The sequence below is a fragment of the Arctopsyche grandis genome, chromosome 8 (genome assembly GCF_051622035.1).
Source record: "Arctopsyche grandis isolate Sample6627 chromosome 8, ASM5162203v2, whole genome shotgun sequence".
NCBI lineage: Eukaryota > Metazoa > Arthropoda > Insecta > Trichoptera > Hydropsychidae > Arctopsyche > Arctopsyche grandis.
Genome location: NC_135362.1, coordinates 30314648 through 30329430, shown reverse-complemented (window position 1 = coordinate 30329430; position 14783 = coordinate 30314648). Strand labels below are relative to the sequence as shown.

The 14783-nt window shown below is 36.0% G+C and overlaps 3 protein-coding genes across 3 annotated transcripts; 1 reads left to right on the top strand and 2 right to left on the bottom strand.

Annotated features, from left to right (window-relative positions):
* Window positions 1–2044: 2044 nt before the first annotated feature.
* LOC143915112 (uncharacterized) lies at window positions 2045–4435 on the top strand. Its single transcript, XM_077435545.1, has 3 exons — window positions 2045–2375; window positions 2474–2743; window positions 2822–4435. Exons 1-3 carry the CDS (start codon window positions 2268–2270, stop codon window positions 3905–3907), a joined length of 1464 nt encoding a protein of 487 aa, XP_077291671.1. The 5' UTR covers window positions 2045–2267; the 3' UTR covers window positions 3908–4435.
* A 1600-nt stretch (window positions 4436–6035) lies between these two features.
* Window positions 6036–10326, bottom strand: LOC143915941 (uncharacterized). The gene is made up of 5 exons (XM_077436761.1): window positions 10294–10326; window positions 10173–10223; window positions 9308–9546; window positions 7802–7953; window positions 6036–7715 (listed from the first exon to the last, which is right to left on the bottom strand). Exons 1-4 carry the CDS (start codon window positions 10324–10326, stop codon window positions 7851–7853), a joined length of 426 nt encoding a protein of 141 aa, XP_077292887.1. The 3' UTR covers window positions 6036–7715; window positions 7802–7850.
* Window positions 10327–11264: 938 nt separating this feature from the next.
* On the bottom strand, window positions 11265–13437 carry LOC143915674 (uncharacterized). The gene is made up of 2 exons (XM_077436395.1): window positions 13315–13437; window positions 11265–13228 (listed from the first exon to the last, which is right to left on the bottom strand). The coding sequence occupies exons 1-2, from the start codon at window positions 13420–13422 to the stop codon at window positions 11600–11602; spliced, it is 1737 nt and encodes a 578-aa protein (XP_077292521.1). The 5' UTR covers window positions 13423–13437; the 3' UTR covers window positions 11265–11599.
* Between the last annotated feature and the right edge of the window lie 1346 nt (window positions 13438–14783).

Below are 14783 nucleotides of genomic sequence, written 5' to 3'. Positions count from 1 at the left end.
ATCGTTTATTTTTGTTCAATTGGTACAATGGTTATTGTATGTACGAAGAGGTTTCTTCAGAGATGTGATGTAGTTGAACTCTAGAGGCTCACTCTGCTGGCTGGAGTTGCTGCGTTGCTTTATATACCTTCTGGCTTGAAGTGTGTCGTGTGCATTTTCCTTTGTTCTTCGGGCACGAGTACTCGGTGCAAGCGATGACCTATTTACGAGGCGAGCGTGCTACACGTGCTGTTTATGGGGGAAGTGTGTTCTTCCTTTGTTCCCCGGACACACGTGTTTGACCTATATTCGAGGCGCGTGCTCGGGGTCAGCGTGCCGTGGTTTTTGTTCGTGGTTTTATGGGTTCAGCGCCTGGGCGTGTTTCGTTTGAGCGTGTGCCATGCGTTTATAACTTGAAAGACACGTGTTGTTTATGCAGGATCGATGATGAGATAATATAGCATGAGTTGTACTATATGCCTACAGTATGATCGACTTTTCGGCTGCCAGATGTTCCGTTATAGAAATTTTAGTGACTTTTGGCCGAGCGCTTTGTGACCAATAATAACCGAACCAAACCAGGCTTGGACGCATTTGGGGAGCGCTGGAATAATGGGAGAGGGGGGGGGTGGAAACAGGAAACAGAAAGAAAGAAGAGAAAATAGTAAAATTATGAAAAACCGTTTACTCTTATTTCATTATTTAATCTGGTGTATAAGTATAAGCTGTATTCACTGTATCATTCATTACCAACACTTAATTGCCAAAAATCTGAGCGAAAGACTGAAAGAGTGGACGAGGTGATAGGTCGTTACATTATATGATTCAAGCAATCATAATCAATTGAATGATCATATAGGGGATGAACGAATGAGACGACTGGCATGTTGATGCACGTGCTTTTATTATGGAAGCCAGAGACGGAGTGTCGTAGCGACTCTGAACACGGGCAAGTTGGTCCCAACTCGCAGGAAGGTGACCGAACTCGACCATGTCATATTAGCGAGCCGCCACAATAATAAAAAAGGATATAGGAAATAGATGTTCAGTTCTCTAAGTATATAGTACACATCGTTTATATCAGACGTTCCAAAATTTATACTGGGTTGACACAACATGAGTGCGCTCATATCAAGTGCGCTAATTTGGCCACTCGGATGTTACTCGTTAAGGTCTGTTCATACCTAGTCAGCACGTACCGACTTCAGCAGGTATCCGGCCGTACGAAAAGTATTCTTTGGTACATTTTGTATGGGTATATTCATACCAACCGTCACGTTTACGCCACGGCAGGCTTACAGCAGTACCCGACATTTCCTGTTCATACTTTACAGCAACATCCGTCAACGTATCGTATCCGTTTTTTTGGCCATCGTGGAAATATACACGCGAATTACGTGCCTGCCATGAGTCTGCCGCTTTGCTGTTTTGGACCAATTATCGATAGTGACATTTGACAGCTGTTCAATCTTTCGACATGATTTTGACGCAAATATTAAAAAAAAATTTAAATTTTTTACGGAAATATTCAAAAAAAATTTGTCCATCATCCATAATCTCCTTATACAGTTTCCAAAACTCTCCTTCGGTTTTTCTATTTTTTAACATGGGACGCACATCAAAACGCCTCCGTGCTTTTTTATTGCCTTCTTGAGCTTCTTCTTCCAACAACAGCGCGATTATACATAATTTTTCGTTCGATAAACGTCGAAACATTTTTGCTGACTTGTATTCTGACGCGTAGCTACGAATGCACGTGTATGCATTCATATTGCAAGTACTCGACAATACGACGTAAGCAATATTGCGCCGTATCGTCATGGCTTCTAATGTATAAGTAAGCCGATTTGCCTTGCACTCGGCCAAATTGCTGTAAACGTGACGTGACCGCGACGTGTAGGTAGATATGAATAGAAATGTAATAAAATGACATATTTTAAACGGAGTCGTGCAGTGCTGAAGCCGTGCAGTGCTGTTAAGTATGAACAGACCTTTACTTAGAATTTGCCACCTTACGAGCAACATCCAAATGACTCGTCTGGGTTTACTCGTATATTGTCAACCTGGTATTATTTAGCCCACCACCTCCTTTTAGAGACCTATAAGTTTAGTTCTCTAATAGTTCTAATTTTTTAACTGTAGTGTTTCCCATTTCTAAAGAACGCAATACAAAATATTGTTTATGTAAACATATATAGCTGTAAACTGTGTAATTTGGACCAAATCTCACAAAATTCTTCAGGAGAATGGAAGATTATGGTCTTGTCATTTCTCATTAGTTTTGCGCGATGGAGTGCAGACTTTGCCTTCGTTTTGCTCCACCAGAGCTTTCTATGTACATCTATGGTGATATTCATTCAATAGCTAAAGACATTCAGACCTGCTGTCAGTTGCAGGTCAGTTGTGGTTTCAATTACTATTTACAGGCTTTTGTATCAGCTTCACTCAGTTATTTTCTATTATCACACAATGAAGCCTCATTTCCCATTTACAGGCCAAGGAAGATGACAGCTTCCCAGATACCATTTGTTTTTCGTGCAACAGTAATCTAGAAAAGCTCAACGGGTTTCGAAACATATGTTTTCAAAGTGACGTAACGTCAAAACTGAGATTAAAGGAGTGTTTAGAATTCAATCCCAAAGAAACTTTACTAGATGATTTCATATGCGAGGATGACTTGGATATAAAGCCGTCGCCAAAGGATGATGACAGGCTAAGTGAACGGGAATCAAGCGCCTTACAACGGAGCGATTCCGAGCAAAATGTCTATTCAATTGAAAATATGAATTAACTAGTCGAACCACTTTTTTTAAATCATTATAACACTCGCTTTATTTTACAGACGAGTGGAGGAAAATTACATCACATTGATATTGAGCCGACACTACCGAAAACTCCAGCTAAAAAACGTTCCACCGTTTCTGGATCGAGCCGTAAAATTGATTTCAAGAAGAAATCTAAATTAGACGTGCGCCAAAAAATTAGTGCACCATTTCAGTGCGATATTTGTTCAAAGTTGATTACTCTTAAATGCAACCTTCGAAAACATATGAGGTCACATACTGGAGAGAAGCCGTACAAATGCAACATATGTCTAAAATCATTTACTACAAGACAATACGTTGTAATACACGAAAGATCCCACACCGGAGTAAAACCATTCAAATGTGAAATTTGCTTGGAGTCATTTTATACAAACTGTAACCTTGTCAAGCATTTAAGAGTTCACGCTGGGATTAAACAACACGAATGCCACATATGCTTAAAATCTTTTTCTGCAAAGTCTTGGCTTGTAGTACATGTAAGAACTCATACCGGTGAAAAACCATACAAGTGTGGCACTTGTGAAAAGTCATTTGCTACAAAATACAAACTTGTGATACATACTAGAAGCCACACCGGGGAAAAGCCTTACTCGTGTGACATTTGCTTAAAGTTATTCCCTACAAAGTCTAAGCTTGTGAGGCATGAACGATCTCACAGTGAGAAAAAGTCGTACAAATGTAAGATCTGTTCAAAATTATTCGTAAAAAAATCTAACCTCGAGGGACACCAAAAATATCACACTGGCAAAAAGCCGTACAAATGCGATATTTGTTCTAAATCATTTTTTGTCAAATCTAAGCTCGTCATACATATAAAATCTCATACGGCGGACGATCCGCACAAGTGTGGTATTTGTTTGAAATCATTTGATGGAAAATCTAGCCTTCTGAGACATGAAAGGTGTCATACCGGAGAAAAGCCATTTCATTGTGATATTTGCTTGAAGTCATTTTCTGAAAAATCCAATCTTATTGCACACATACAATCTCATGCCGGTTTGAAACCGTACAAATGTAACCTTTGTTCGAAATCTTATACTCAAAATTCTCATCTTGTGAGACATAAGAGATCTCATACTGGGGTAAAAAATCGCAAAAAGTGAGTGTGATAAGTATTTAATTAATGAAAAATCAATATTTTGGAGGCATGAATGAACTTATGTCTCTCGGAGATAAATTTTGATGCTTGTTTAAAATCATTTACTCGTATATTATCATCACTAATCGCCTTATCGGGCCAAAAAGGCCTTGCTGTATGAACAAGCCGTATACAACAGCCAATAAGGTCTCTCGACCCATCGACCAATCACCTCTCTGTGCTAAGATTATACACTGTGTATAAATATTCGGCGGTTTGGTTCCGTGCTTCATTCGGAACTGGCCGGCAGACGGATCAACGACAATAAACGGAAACCCCTCAACACGTCCATGCTACATTATACTGACAAACTAAATAACATATTTATTATCTTTTTTAAAAAAAGAAAAATCTTAATTATTGTAATATTGTAACTAAATTGATGTATTTAAAAATAAATGTTAAATTGTGCATTGAATTTTCCAGATATGTTTATATATATATATGTATATGTCTATTAAATTGTTGTGTATTAAATGGCGTTTTTATTTGGAATGGTTGCATTTATTTTCATTGTGGCGCATTAGTAGAGACCCGTATTTTGGGCATCTATTTTTGTCAATTTTAGCATTTTCATTTTGCATTTTAGCGTTTTAGGGCATTAAAAATGTTTTTGCAATTTTAGCATCTATTTTTATGAAGAGTTTAATTTTAAATAATGAAACATTTCGATGAATTTTAATAAAATTTATATACATACATATATACAATTTAAAGATAACACAACAATTAAAATATAATAGAAAAATTCAAAAATGTTTTGGGAATTAAAATTACAATGAAAAAACATGAATATTAAAAATACAAAGACAAAAAATATGAATATAAAAATATAATACCAATTAAAATGTATTAAAACTCAACATGGAGCATATTTCTACAGATTCTTTTTTGAGATTCGTACGACGATCGGTAAGAATTATATTGTATTTACTAAAATACCTTTCAGCATCCACACTATTGACGGGACACCAAATAGATTTTAGAGCTGCACAACCAAACTCTTCGTATTTATTTTTTGTTGCCATCAATAATAGCAATATGTATATCCGGCGTGAATTCACTTTTTATACTATCTATTAATTGTCTAAAAAAGTGCTGATATCCTTCCAAACATTGAGCCTCTGTTAATACATTAAACAATGGCAGGTTTCTAAAAAATAAAACTGTTTCTTTAACATTAATATTAGATTTTGTACCTGCCACAGATGGATTCAATAGTTTACTCAATGTTTGGAGGAATAGATTTGTCTCATTTAGTCTTGAGTGCAAGTCTAGTTTTAAGACGCTTTTTTGAGCAGCCTCTTAGATACACAGCTCCAACTGTCTTCTTTTGTTTACAGTAGTAGACAAAAGCAGTTCTTTGGCTTCGACAGGAAAAACACCGTCTATGGTAAACTGCAAGCTCTGTTTTATCCCCTCAATTTCTTCACATAATAAATGGGCAAAGGGATAGGAAGACGCTTCTAAATTGTCTATTAATTTTATGCAAATTTCACTTTTGTTTGTTATTTTAGCATATATTCGCATATTTTACGAATTTAGCATCTATTCCAAATTTTAGCATTAATAGCAAAATGCCCAAAATACGTGTCTCTACGCATTAGGTTCTTCCTGTAATGACACAATGGTCCAAAACTATATATAAATAAATAAATAAATGTCAAGCACCAAGAGGTTACCGGGTTCAACCCCGTGCTAATCTTTACTGCTGCTGGTCAGGCTTGGATATTTGTGACTTCAAGTCGATCGTTTCCTATTAGAGTTTGCCAATTTATCTGATTTCATTGTTGAAACGATTCTTTCATCAAATTGAAAAAAAAACCGTCCTACCATTGTCGCCACTATTTTAAATCCATAGATGTCTTTTCAGTTTTTCAGCATCTCGAAATTCAGCGATTTATGTAATAAAAATGCTGCAATGTTTTGCATGTATTTTTATGCTGCCTCCTAAGCCTTCCTCATATATATTTTGTAAAATATGTAAATGAATAAATAAAAATTGTATCAATCTTTAACTGCAATATTCAATTGCTTCGAAATGATTATGAACTGGTTTGGGTTTAATCGTTAATTTTTGATTTTATTTTTTTAAATCGTTTATTGAAAAATACAAAACATAATTACATACATATTTGTGAATACATAAACTAATATTTTTACTTTATCTATGTACTTAGTAATAATAGATATTTAATGTGTATAATACTGATAGTGTAATTTTAAGTAATAACAAAAATTTGCACATAATCTGACAACAGGAAGTAGAACTTTTGTCTTATGCAAGTTTCCATACATTTGTATCGAAAATGCTGTCATAGATATTAGTATTTTATATTGCTGCCGGTATGTGTGAATGTGTCTGTACGGTTCAACATCGAATTTTGTTCTGTGACCTTATATTCCTCAAATACATAAATAAAGTCATGGGTTGGTCACATCCGAATATTTTTTTTATTGAACACTTATTTAAACTTAATTAAAAACAATGAGCATGTTTCAAATGTCAACTGTCTATACCGCTGTAAGGCAGGGAAGGTATGTTGACCGTATCCCGGCCTAACAAAACACATGTTGTGAAGTTTGTAAGAGGATCGTTTATTTTTGTTCAATTGTTACAATGGTTATTGTATGTACGAAGAGGTTGGGCTTCGGTAGAAGTGAGCTGGTTGAACTCCAGAGGTTCACTCTGGTGTTGGGAGCTGGTGCGTCGCTTTATATACGTTCTGGCTTAAAGCGTGCCGTGTGCAGATGCTTTGTCTTCGTTTCCAGGACACGTGTCTTGGGGACACGTTTTGACCTGTTTTCGAGGCACGTGTGTTAGGTACACGTGTGGTTTATAGCTATGGGGTCAGCGCCACGCGTAAATGTCTTTTCAGACATGTGTTACAGTTGCTTAATGACATCACTGTTGGGTTTCGTTCGTTTTACGATCGAGCGATGAACTCTTTCTTCTGGAATGGTCGAAGGGGACGTTGCCCTTGAGTTATGCATGTTTGTACGGAATCGATGATGAGATCACTGGTTTTGATTCGTAATAGCACAAGTTGTGCTAGATTCCTACACCGCTATAACTAGACTGTCCATTCGATCCAGAAGCTGGGCTGGAAAAAAATCTTCAGCCACACTCATTCAGCTTTAATAATACTCAATTGAATGATGATCAGGCACAGTTGAAGTATTAAAATGATTACATACAGCAATTATATGCATAGGTAAGTATTTGTCAAAATCTCAATTACATAATGTACATATGTAATCGAAACTAAGCTCATATTTCTCAAATATTAAGGAATCAAATCAAAAAGCTTCACTACTTCGATTGAAGGGCGCTTGAACTCTGTATGTTTCGCCGAGTTTAATTTGTATGGGAATGACTCGTACGTATGCCGATATTTTGTCAAGGATGGCTTTGAATTTCTACATTCCTCACACTTGCATGACTTTAATTCGTTATGGACAGTCCTACGTGCTGCTCGGACAGTCGTATGTGCTGCCCGCTTGGATCTTGTATTAAAAATCTCCGAGTTAAGATCATATTTAAACGGTTGCTTTTGAGTGCTTGAGGACGAATCGTCAAGAGGCTCATTCTCCCAAACCAAATCGTCCAATATAACCTCTTCTGTTTTTATTATAGGTGGAAATTCAGTCGTCAACTTCGGTTTTCGCATTTCATCATTGAGAGCGCATGACTTTTTGAAGCTGCCGAGTGATTTCAAGTTACCGTCGCATGACAGACATATTATATCTGGCAACGAATCATTCTTATCCACCTGTAGAAGAAATCAGACATATGTATTACTTTACCGAATAACAACTATCACAATAGGTAAATTTGTCTTGTGAGTTGTGAACTTACACGTATCTGACAGCCACTCCAGATTTGTTCATCCAAAGAATGAGGATTGTCAAAAATGGAGATGGAAGACTCCACTGTTGTAAAAGAGAGGCAAAGTCGACACTCCATATCGCCGATACTTGACTGTTTGATATTTCAAATGTTTCTCCAACCTACAAAAAAAGAAAATATTACTATTACCAATCAAATCATTTTTTTTTATTACTATTTGGACTTATTCTTTCGATTGTTTATTCTTTGATCTGGCCAATTACAAACATTGATGCATTATTATTTATTATCATACGTCCTTTATTTCGCTGCTCTGTTCTTTACATTTAGTATTTATTTATTTATTCTTAATCTATACCAGGAAGACCTACCAGGTAACAATGTACATTTGATACAAGTATTACACAAAGTAAATACATATCAATTAACACTAAGGTGACAATTTTTTCCAAATTCAAAACCAGGACATTTGTTCCAAGAACATATTATTAAATACTTCAATTATTTAAAACGAAGATTAAAGACTCATGGACATTTATGAACAAAATTAATTCATTTTCTTGAAAGCTCTTATAAAATTCTATACAAGACTGGTTAAAATTATACATTAAGTGATTAGCAAATATTTTAAGGTTTCAACCTTCAATTTCTTTTTATCAGTGGACTATATATTGATCAAAGTAAAAAATCCTTCGGCTGGTGCATTTTTTCCTGATAAATGGAAACAATATTTGACTAATTTTTCAATATTTTTGTAGGAGACATTATTTTTGCCAAATACATTATATCTTTATCCAACTAGAAAAAAATTCTATTACATACAAAAGTGTACCGGTTTCATCTCATGACTTACCAAAAACCAGTACTGTCTTGGTAAAATCAGTACGAATGGTCACCTTAATTAATACCCGCAGAGACATCTACGGTCAAATTTGTAAATTTGCAGCATTTCAAACAATTCAGTAAATACATATCAATTAACATTCAAAGATACATTAATGGTCAGATGTGTAAATTTGCAGCATTTTATACAATTCAGCGAAATTCGAGATTGCTGAAAACTCGAGATTAGCGAGAAATGGGTAACGATGCCATTTTGTCGGAACCGTTTCAATGAAAATCAGATAAATTGGCAAACTCTGATAGGAAACGATCGACCTGGAGTCACATATCCAAGGTCTGGCTGGCAGAAACCAGTGGGATTTGAACCCGTGACCACTCTGTTCAAAGCATTATATGCTAACCACTAGTTTATTCTGCTGGTTTAAAGATTTATTTTCTAATATTGCCCTGTTGTCCTTTATTTTGTAATATAAACTATCACTAAAAATATTAGGGCAAAAGTCCAGATCCAGGTCACTAGCTGTTCAGTGTGAGTCTGTGTGTATTTGATAAAAGATACAAAATAGCCGTCACTCCACGTTTTGTTTGTTTTTCACTCGTTAATATTTGCAATTTTTTACGGTTCACCAAGAGAGCTTTGTGGATCCAAGTGAAGGGAAACCGTGAACTGACCTGGAATGTGTCGTAGGGGTTCTCCTGGTTCTATGCAAGTCGTCGTCGTACGAGCCGGGAGAAAATCTGGAGACCAGGTCACGAGGTCCTTCCTCTACGTAGACGATTTCTGGCTCCAGGAACTGTACAGCTACTACTGGGCTCGACCACACGTCGATCCTCGGCTCAACACTCGTGATGCAGCTGAGACAGGGAGAAGCGATCTCGACGACATCCGTTGACGGTCTGAAGAGAAATGTCTGGGGAGTGGGGGGTCAGTCGGAACCCTGATGCCAACCTAATATTTGGCATTGCTGCCAACTAAAAGGATGGTGCGGAAGACGTAGCGGTATGTACCGATATATTTAAAGATACAATTCATAAACATGTACAATTACAATTCAAATTTCCGAGGCGGGGACCTGTCAATATTTACTAAGTTTGACGCACTGAATTCGAATATGACAATGATTTTTGTTGGTTTCTTTGTGTTTATAAAATATGAATCTTTAACTTAAAATCTCTAGTATTGCTATGCCAAAAGTGAGTATTGGAATCAATAGTCGGATGTTTTTCAATGCGGTCAAATACTTATAATTGACAATCTAGCGAATTTTAAACGTCAAAAACATATTTTTCCGTAGCGTAATGAGCCTATTTCTCCAATTTTTCACTAAACATATAAGGATTTACAAACGTTTACATATAAGGATTGGTTTTCTGTATCAATATTTTTTTTTCATTAACAAATTGTATGCGGGAAACGGAGATTACAATCTTTAGCGTTTTGTTGCTTGACAGCGGGAGACTGTTATCTCCGTTTTTTACCCATGCTCTCCGACTGTGATTTCCGTGGACTGGGGTAGGCAACTAACCTTTTTTATACAACATGTTTGAAGTGAGAAAAATATCTTAAAATATTCCCACCGTCTTTATTCTATAAATTATTGCACAATTTGAAACAGAATAAAATTTTGACTAGGATAACCAGCCTTTCTTATACAAACAATTTTTGAAGTGAGAAAAAAAATTTCCATCATCTTTAGGCTATACATGATTTCAAATTTTAAATATGATAATTTTTTGACTAGGGTAACCGGCCTTTTTATACAATAAATCTTTTAAAGTGATTGCTTATAGCAAATATTTTAAAGAGATAAAGTGTAATATTTAAAATTTTGCAATCATTTATATCATAAAGATATAGATTTCATAATTTTTTTGAAATTTTCGATTATTTGAAGAGGCTTTTTGATAATTTCTCTGATTTGTGCCCGTTGCACGGTAAGGGTCAGTTGCGATTTCGACCGCAAGCAAAGTGTTTATTCGTATTTTATATGCTTATATTTTTTAATAAATCTTATCAGAATTTTTTTAAATTTCATAATGTTTATTTACATATCCTTTATTTTCTCCAAAAAAAATATTGTCACCGTAATTAACATAGACATCTATGGCCAAATTCAACAATACTAATATTTCGAGATATACTACATACATTTTTACAGAGTGGGTAGCATATTTATCATCTTTTAACTCTATTTACTGGTGGCACTGGTTAATTTACGTTGACGCTGATTGTTTTGTCTATGCGTACATTTTACATATTCTGATGGGCTTACATTATCTTCATACTATATTACAGTATCAATTTTGTGTGTGTTCATCGGACACAGAACCATTAAAAATGTATCAATCTTTAACTTCAATAGTCAATGGCCACCATAGAAGTAGAATGCATAGAATGGTCATTGTTAACAAAAGTATCGTCTAAAAGCGAGCCATCGAAGAGAGAGACGGAAATTCAGAAGAGAGACAAGAGAGAGATTTAGCAAACAATGAACAAACTCTGCCGCGCAGAGTTTTTGTAGCAACATTTTTGGAGGCTGATAGCGATTCTATGCATTCTACTTCTATGGTGGCCACGAAATAATCATTGGTTTGGATTTAATAATTAATTTTAGATTTTATTTTTTTAAGTCGTTTATTGAAAAATACAATAAATAATATTATTTAATAACATATTTGTGAATACATAAAATAATTATTTTTTTATTTAACACTTATTTAAACTTAACTAAAAACAATGAGAATGTTTAAATGTCAATTGCCTATTCCACTACTAGGCCATACATTCGCTCTGGAAACTGGGCTGGAAAAAAAATCTCCAGCTAAACTCATTCGGCATTACTGAACGATGATTATGCAGTTAGAATATTAAAATTATTACATACAACAAGTATAAATGTATATATGTAAGTATGTATTTGCCGAAATGAATATAATCGAAACTAAGCTCACATCTCTCAAATACTAAGGAATCAAATCAAAAAACTTTACAACTTCCACTGGAAGGCATTTTAATGCTGTATGATTAGTCATAATATGTTTCGTTAAGTTGGGTTTGTGTGTGAATGACTTTATGCACAAGTTGCATTGAAATGGTTTTAGCCCGGTGTGAATTAACTGATGTGCCACTAAGGAAAATTTATAGGTGAATGATTTTTGGCACACGTCACACTTGAATGCTTTTACCTCAGTATGAACAACCATATGTCTAGACAAGGTGCTGTTTTTTGAGAATGCTTTTAAGCACACGTCACACTTGAACGGTTTTGGCCCATTGTGAACAAATCGGTGTGCTACTAGGTAAGATTTATGGGTAAATGATTTTAAGCACACTTCACAATTGAACGGTTTCAGCCCGGTGTGGACAAATTGATGTGTTAATAGGGAAGATTTATGGGTGAATGATTTTAAGCACACGTCACAATTGAACGGTTTTTGCCCCGTGTGTAAAGATCGATGTGCTACAAGGGAGGATTTTAGGGTAAATGATTTAAAGCACACGTCACACTTGTGCGGCTCTCCACCGGTGTGACTAGTCATATGGATTATCAAGTCAGGTTTTCGTTTATACAATTTTGAACAAATATCACATTGAAATCGTCTCAACTTGTTGTGATTGGCCAAGTGGGCATTTAAAGAAGTTTTGTGTTTGAATGCTTTTAAGCAGACATCGCACTTGAATGGCTTCAACTCGTTGTGAACAGTCATGTGGGGTATTAATTCAAATTTTCGTTTAAACAACTTTGAACAGATATCACACTGGAACTGTCTCAATGTATTGTGCGTGACCGAGTGGGAATATAACGAATTTTTATGTTTGAATTCTTTTGAGCAGACATTGCACTTGAACGGTTTTAACTCGGTGTGAATAGCACGATGTCTCAATACACTTGATTTGAGTGTGAACGATCTAAAACAAATGTCGCATTCGAACGGTTTTAAACCGTTGTGCGAATGCTGGTGTTTTGTTAAGGATGACTTTGAAGTGAACGATTTCACACATTCCTCACACTGATATGGCTTTAATTTAGTATGGACAATCGTATGTTCTGCCAGCTTGGATTTTTGAGTAAACGGCTTAAAGCAAACATCACATTTAAATGGTTTATTTTTGGTTCTTGCGATCGAATCGATATGAGGCTCGTTCCCCCAAACCAACTCTGTATGTTTCGCCGAGTTTAATTTGTATGGGAATGACTCGTACGTATGCCGATATTTTGTCAAGGATGGCTTTGAATTTCTACATTCCTCACACTTGCATGGCTTTAATTCGGTATGGACAGTCCTACGTGCTGCTCGGACAGTCGTATGTGCTGCCCGCTTGGATCTTGTATTAAAAATCTCCGAGTTAAGATCATATTTAAACGGTTGCTTTTGAGTGCTTGAGGACGAATCGTCAAGAGGCTCATTCTCCCAAACCAAATCGTCCAATATAACCTCTTCTGTTTTTATTATAGGTGGAAATTCAGTCGTCAACTTCGGTTTTCGCATTTCATCATTGAGAGCGCATGACTTTTTGAAGCTGCCGAGTGATTTCAAGTTACCGTCGCATGACAGACATATTATATCTGGCAACGAATCATTCTTATCCACCTGTAGAAGAAATCAGACATATGTATTACTTTACCGAATAACAACTATCACAATAGGTAAATTTGTCTTGTAAGTTGTGAACTTACACGTATCTGACAGCCACTCCAGATTTGTTCATCCAAAGAATGAGGATTGTCAAAAATGGAGATGGAAGACTCCACTGTTGTAAAAGAGAGGCAAAGTCGACACTCCATATCGCCGACACTTGACATTTTACGGTTTGACACTTGACAGTCTGACATCATACAAAAAATAAATCTGTCATTGAAACCAACTACATTTTTGTTTGAACTAATTCTTCTAGTTGGTTATTTATAAATTATTAATTTTATTTATTTATCCTAGTTTTAGTGTTATTTTTCTCGTTGGGTCTTGTATCATATCATTTTTTTTTATCAAATATTTGTGCGCGTCTGGTTCAACTAATTCCTGTTTTCTCGGCTCTTGGAATTTCTTAATTTCTTATCTGCTTGATAATAAGGATAAATAACGGTTCGGTGATTATTGGTCGCAAAAATTGGTTACAAAAGTCACTAAAATCTCTATAACGGAACATCTGACAGCCGAAAAGCTTATCATACTGTTGCGTAGGGGTGTGTGGAGGATCCAAATAAAAGGCCAAAGGCGTGTCACAGCATTTATTGGTGATTAAGGAGATACACGCACTGGCAGTTCTCCGTCCAGAATGTTTTGATATCGCTTAAGTACCGCCTTATAACAGATCGGTCGCCTAGGGCATCTTCGACGTCCGGTTACTTCCCTATTGTTTAAGCATGTACCCGGATATGTATTCCCACGACACTCAGTCCTACGGTATCGGTCACTTCTGAGAAGGGACCAATAGCGGCCAATTTGGTGGGCATTGTTTAGCCTACTTGCACTTAGTCTAGAGATAATCCTTGAAACCAATTATAACGGTAACACAGTCTCTGGGATGCTACATGGCCTAATCCGATTGCACTTACTCGGCGGTGTACGTAACAATACTAATAAAAACTCGAGTGCCAAATATTCCGCATTCGTGGTTTTCATAGCAAAAATTGTCTTTGTGACCACCGCAATGTGATTAATAACAGCATAGCTCGGTCGTTAAGCTTCTGCTTAGCGTCGAGAGGCGCCGGGTTCAATCCCTGGGTCCGGGCCTCGAATGAAAAAGAATTTTTCAGAGTATGCTGTTGGTTAGACCTTGATTTGTGACTTCAGGTTGATCATTTCCTGTCAGAGTTTGCCAATTTTCTCTGATTTCATTGTTGAAACGGTTCCCGGAAAAAAAATTGGCTAAAAATCCCCCTCCTATACGATATGTCACCTATAATTTGTTATTAATTAATGTGCAATAAATAAGTTTGTGTACAAATTGATCGATGTCTCATGGATTTTCGAGTTTTACAGTGTCTCGTAATTGAGTGATTTATATAAAAATGGTGAATTGTAATTTGTAAATTTGTAATTGGCCAGGAAGGCGCATTGGGGTTTACCTGTAAGGCCTTCCTGGTATATATATGTAATAAATAAATAAATAAATTTTACGAAAAAAATGGTTTGGTGATTAATA